Consider the following 5,846-nt stretch of genomic DNA (forward strand, 5'->3'; position numbering starts at 1 on the left):
CAGCACCCGGGTCAGTTGCTGTCACCTGACGTCAGATGTGATGAGATGGATTCCTCCTCCTCTGGCAGAGCCGGTGCAGCACTAGCCCAGTCCACGCCTGTGCAGATAGCGGATCGTTACAGGTACGGCATTGGCAGCCGGATGGCGAGGGGATGCGTCCTCCTCCAGGTGAGGGAGTGAGGCAGAGATGACCGATGCCAGATCAGGCAGATCTCTGCTGCATTGGATCGCTCCCCTGGTAACAGGGCCAGGGATGGAGCACCCGTGTGTGAACGGCAGCAGTGACTGCTCCTCTGGCTCCCAGTCCCCGCTGGGCGCTGCGGAGGGCATCTCCCAGTACCTCGGACTGGTGCTCATGCTGCTGTTAGACGTGGTGGCCGTGACCGGGAACGTGGCTGTGGCGGCGGTCATCCTGAAGACGCCTCGGCTCCGCAAATTCCTCTTCGTGGTGCACCTGTGTATGATAGACACCCTGGCTGCCATCACGGTGATGCCGCTGGGCATAGTGGCCAGCTGGGGACGGGTGGCTTTCGGCGAGTCCCTCTGTCAAGCCTACATCTCCCTGGAGGTGTGCCTGAGCAGCGCGTCCATCCTCACCGTGTCTGCCATCAACATAGAGCGCTACTACTACATCGTCCACCCCATGAGATACGAAGTGAAGATGACCTTGGGTTTGGCCATCTCAGTGCTGGTGTTCATCTGGTTCCAGGCATCTCTAACCTCCACCGTGCCATTCCTGACCCACCATGCAGCCAGTGCGGAGTCCACCAATGCCAGCCTGGTGAATGCCACTGGCTGCTCGCTGCAGAGGAATGCAGGAGGGCACAAGAAAGTGTTTGTGACGTTCTTTGTCTTGGTCTATTTTGTGTTGCCTCTTGTGATCATACTGACAGTATATTGCAATGTATTTAAAGTGGCCAGAATAGCTGCCATGCAGCATGGACCTCTACCCTCCTGGGCAGCAAGTCCTCGCCAGAGGTCCAACTCTACTGGCAGCCAAACCAACATTGTGCCAGGAAACAGGTCCCACCGGGGATCACCGGACAGGACATTAGGAGGCGCAAAAGCCGCCTTCACTCTCATGATCATAGGTGGACAGTTTGTCATGTGCTGGTTCCCCTATTTTGTGTATCATGTTCACAATGCTCTTGGAAGTAGCTCCTATAAAGGTTCAAGCAGCAAATGGGAGAACATAGTGAAATGGCTGGCCTACACCTCGTTTACTGTCAACCCATTCTTTTATGGCTGTCTGAACAGGCAAATCAGAACAGAGCTGGCCAGGATCCCGAAATGTTTCTTAAAACAGTCCTTGGATGAGCAGCTAGGCCTGTCCAGTCATGAGGGATCTGTAGAGGAGAACTTTCTACAGTTTCTCCAAAGAACTAGCTGTGTGGTGGAGAGGAGAAACAGTTTTCCTACTTCCTCTACTTCTAGGCTGCTTGTTAATCAAAGTACTTTGAGTTTTAGAATCCCAGGGCAAATTTTAGAAGAAACCCCAGAGTTACTGGAACATGACTCCAGTGAAGGGTTTAAGAGTATGCAGATGTGTCCTAGACCAGGTAACAGTATAGGGACAACTAAATGAACGTTCTTTCTGAGGACAATCCAGAGTTAGGCCACTTTCACCCAGTCAGTGATTTCCATCAGTGATTGTGAGCCAAAACCAGGAGCAGAGGCCACACAGAAGTTGAACAGACGTTCACCTGTTCTGTGGTTTTGACTTGATCTCTGATGGAAATCACTGATCAAACACTGAATGTGAAAGCGGCTTTAGGCTTTTACATGGATACAGGCCTCGCATCTTGTAAAATATTGAATGATCTTGTCTTCTTTTGTTACCTGTGTAGGAGAAATAGTTTTACTGAGATGATTCCGGATTTGGGTCTTAAATGTTTACTGTAAAGGCACAAGCACTTTTCATGTGAAGTAGGGACAGTTGGCAGCATTTGCCACTTTACTGTAAGTCCTAGACGCAGCCATAGGAATATCTGCATTGGGGTTTTATCTTATAGACATACGTTTTATGACAAATTCTGTATCATTTCCTAATCCTGACATTCAGTATAACGACATCTTGTATGTTGCCAGGGTTTAATTTACCAAACGTATGTACAATTTGTTTGTATCGTGCATTTGGGCAGTGACGCTCCTTTGCAGACTCTGAATAGACACTAAGCACAAAACAGCAATAAAAGTTGCAACAAAATGTGATTCAGTGGAATGTGGTAAATGTCCTATCATTGCTTTTTACCAATGTCGTAGAGGGTTGTACTGTATGGCAAGCAGAGGGTTCACAAATTTAGCATTGCTGACTAGTGTTGGGAAGGGTTAATGTGCATATAGAAGATGGTGTCCTGTGGAGACACCTGTTAGATAATGTGGAAATAGGTCTACGGTGCACCTTCTATCACTAAGAGCATGTGAAGACAGGGTACTGAATGGAATAGTACTGGGAAGCCTTGCTTATAGAACTGCTATTTTAATCACCATTTATTTTTTTTACAGTTTCTTATTATTAAATTCATTGAAGCTTGAAGAGTTTCTCCACCTTAGGCCCCATGCACACGGCCGTTGTTCACAGCCGTGTGCGGGCCGTGGAACCGCGGCCTGGATCCCTCCTGAGAGCAGGAGCGCACGGCGTCACTGGTTGCTATGACGCCGTGCGCTCCCTGCTGCCGGCACAGTACAGTAATACACTGGTACGATCTATACCAGTGTATTACTGTACTGTGCCGGCAGCAGGGAGCGCACGGCGTCATAGCAACCAGTGACGCCGTGCGCTCCTGCTCTCAGGAGGGATCCAGGCCGCGGTTCCACGGCCCGCACACGGCTGTGAACAACGGCCGTGTGCATGGGGCCTTAGGCTAAATGAACACGAACGTTTGTCTCCGTGTCCGTTCCGTTTTTTTTGCGGATAGGATGCAGACCCATTCATTTTAATGGGTCCACAAAAAACGTGGATAGCACACCGTGTGCTGTCAGCATCAGTATGTCCGTTCCGTTGCCCCGCAAAAAAAATAGTGCATGTCCTATTTTTTTCTAGTTTACGGACAAGGATAGGCATTATTACAATGGATCCGCAAAAAAAAACGGATGCCATACGGAACGTCATTAGTTTTTTTTGCGGACCACAAAACACATACAGTTGTGTGCATGTAGCCTTATATATATATATATATATAAAAAATCTGATTAGTAGTAGCGCAGTTTGAATGTTCATGTACTGCCTTCCCCTAATCTTCTGTCAGTGCAAGTCACAAGCTGAATTAATTGAGGCAGACTGGTTGCTAGGGATAAGCTACCTAACAACCAGCCTTTTATATAGGCCTGTCAGACAACATGCTAGTAACCAGTCTTTAGGTTTAGAGCTCAAGGTCGAATTGGCAGAGAAGTTTGTCAGTCCTCTTATTTATCTCTTACTGCCATATTAATTGGATTTTTATATGAATACATTCATGTGAAAAACTGTAAAAAGCTTATTGTCTTGTTTGGAAAACTTTATCTATTGTACTACCATGTATCTACTGCATAGTTTTATGTTGAAGGCAATGGGGGATCATTTATTATGACCCCCTATGCCAGAAACTGCAAAATGTAGGCGAGGACGCAACGGAGACAGGGCAACTGGATGCTACTATTCTGCTTGTCAGAGGTGTGATCTCACACAGTCTTCGACGATTCGACTGTGTACAGACCCCCTCCCCCCAAACTGTTAATACAGTTGTCAATTTATTCATACATTTCTAGGAGTGACAGAAGAACAGCTCAGTGCAAGAACATATTCCCTCAAATAGCCATTTCACGTAGAAGTGTTTACTAAAATAGTCATATCAGGAGTGATGATGGGTCCTCTTCAAGCTTGTTTGCATAGGGGTTGTCTCACCTCAGCCGTTAGGATACGCTACCAATGTCAGATGGGGGTCCCACCTCTTGGACCCTCTCCATTCATCTCTATGGGACTGCCAGAAATAGCTCAGCCATTGCTCAGCTATTTTTAGAAACTCCCATAGCGGTGAATGAAGGGTGGCCACACTTGCATCGTGCACTGCCCTTCACTTTGGGAAGCCCATTCTGGACATATGAGCAGGTCCCAGAGGTGAGACTGGCACCTATGTGACATTGGTGCCATATTCTAGTGATATGCCACCAATATTGGAGAGGAGCCAAGCCCTTTAATGTTATGGTAATATATTTATTTGCATAACTTATATTTAATAATGTTTAAAATACGGAATGCAAGAATAGTAGAAAATTATGCAATGTTTAAAATAAGGAATACAAGAATAGTAGAAAAAAAAACTTGCATTTTATTCATAGGCAATGTCTGAGATCTAGCTATGGTAAAGAAGTTGAGGTTTGCAGACCATGCAGAGGACTGATTAGTCATCAATAGTTTGATAGAACGTTGACACCACACACAAAAAGTTGTTATGCAGAAGTGTTGAATTTTATTCACGCTACATTCAGATGGAGCCAGTATCCAGGTAGCGTCCAGGTTAGTATGTTAAAATGAAAAGAATTGACAGAAACCAGATGTTTTGGTTCTCAAGGACCTTCCTCAATGGCAAATCTGTAAGAAATTAAGATATAGTGGTGCCATCCTGGAGTGCTCCAGGATAGCATCAGGGTTTCTGTCGTCATAAGCATCACTAAGCTTTTAACAAACTGTGCTTCAGTAGTACAGTGTATGTACTTGAAAAATAATATTTCTGGCTATTAAATGACTTGTATTTGGCATTTTTTAGTGCATAGTGTCTAGTTTGGAGTTCTCTCAGACATAGTGGGTGGAGACGAGCTGCCATCCATTGCATACAGAAATAAGAGGATAATTTGCTTACTAACCTTCTCTTATTCACTTAGAAGTATGTTGATGGCTCATGGTTTGACATTACAGAGAAGTACTGACCTGTATGGTTGTAAATAAAGCACTTAGGCAGTATATATTTCAGCTCATGTAGCTCCTGCTCGTCTGTGACACATTACACAGATGTGTAATATGATCCTCCTGTGGAGCTGGTCCATCTTGGACAGGATTAAGGTACATATGAGCGAACTTCTTAAAATTCACCCGGTGTAGGGGGTACTCATTACAGAAAGAACCTAGTATGTGTGCAAAGTATCATAGGCCAGGCAATGCTTCTCTGGGTATCTGGGAAATATATTCAAATTAGCATTCCTTCGAATAAAGGAAAATAATTCTAAGCCTGTCTTATGCCAGCAGATACAAAAAAGATATGAAAAGTAATTCTTTCTGATGCCTTCTGAATAAGACATACTAGTTTGCATTTATTTTTCTCAGAAACCAAGAGGAGCATTGCCTAGCTTACAATAGTCATAACATATTTTAACTGGTCTCCATAACAGAAATAGTACCCACCGAGAGTTTCCCCCAAGGCCTCTCAGCTAGAAATTCTGTCTTCTTTGCTCTGATCCAGGGCTTTTGTCTGGAAAGAGTTACTTGCAGATGTGAGGCTGGCTTAGCTATTCTCCTAGTTATGCTGGGAAGCCTGTTTAAAATGCTGAGCAATGCCTGAATGGATATGTTGTATCTGCAGGTGTGAAATACTCCGCTTTTTAATACTTTTGGAAATAAAGCTGAATTGCACATTCTTCACATGCAGACTTCTCTCTTGATTCACTCAAAACAAATCACAAAAAAATACATTCCAAATGGAATTGATTTGCTCGTCTTTATTTTATGTTTATACTAGGGCTGCACGATATATCGAAAAAATAATCGAATCGCGATAATCGCCAAATGCGATATGGCCGACCCAAAAATGCGGCGATTATATATGAAGGGGCCCCGCGCACATAACTGGCTTTTTGTGTAAAGTATTTTACTA

At 44.7% G+C, this 5,846-nt stretch overlaps 1 protein-coding gene across 1 annotated transcript; it reads left to right on the top strand.

The window, feature by feature from the left end:
* The first annotated feature begins 253 nt into the window (after nucleotides 1-253).
* LOC122925847 (G-protein coupled receptor 61-like) lies at nucleotides 254-1,585 on the top strand. The gene has a single exon (XM_044277199.1). It carries the CDS (start codon nucleotides 254-256, stop codon nucleotides 1,583-1,585), a length of 1,332 nt encoding a protein of 443 aa, XP_044133134.1.
* The last annotated feature ends 4,261 nt before the right edge of the window (nucleotides 1,586-5,846 follow it).

Source organism: Bufo gargarizans, chromosome 2 (assembly GCF_014858855.1).
Source record: "Bufo gargarizans isolate SCDJY-AF-19 chromosome 2, ASM1485885v1, whole genome shotgun sequence".
In the NCBI taxonomy this organism is placed as follows: Eukaryota; Metazoa; Chordata; class Amphibia; order Anura; family Bufonidae; genus Bufo; species Bufo gargarizans.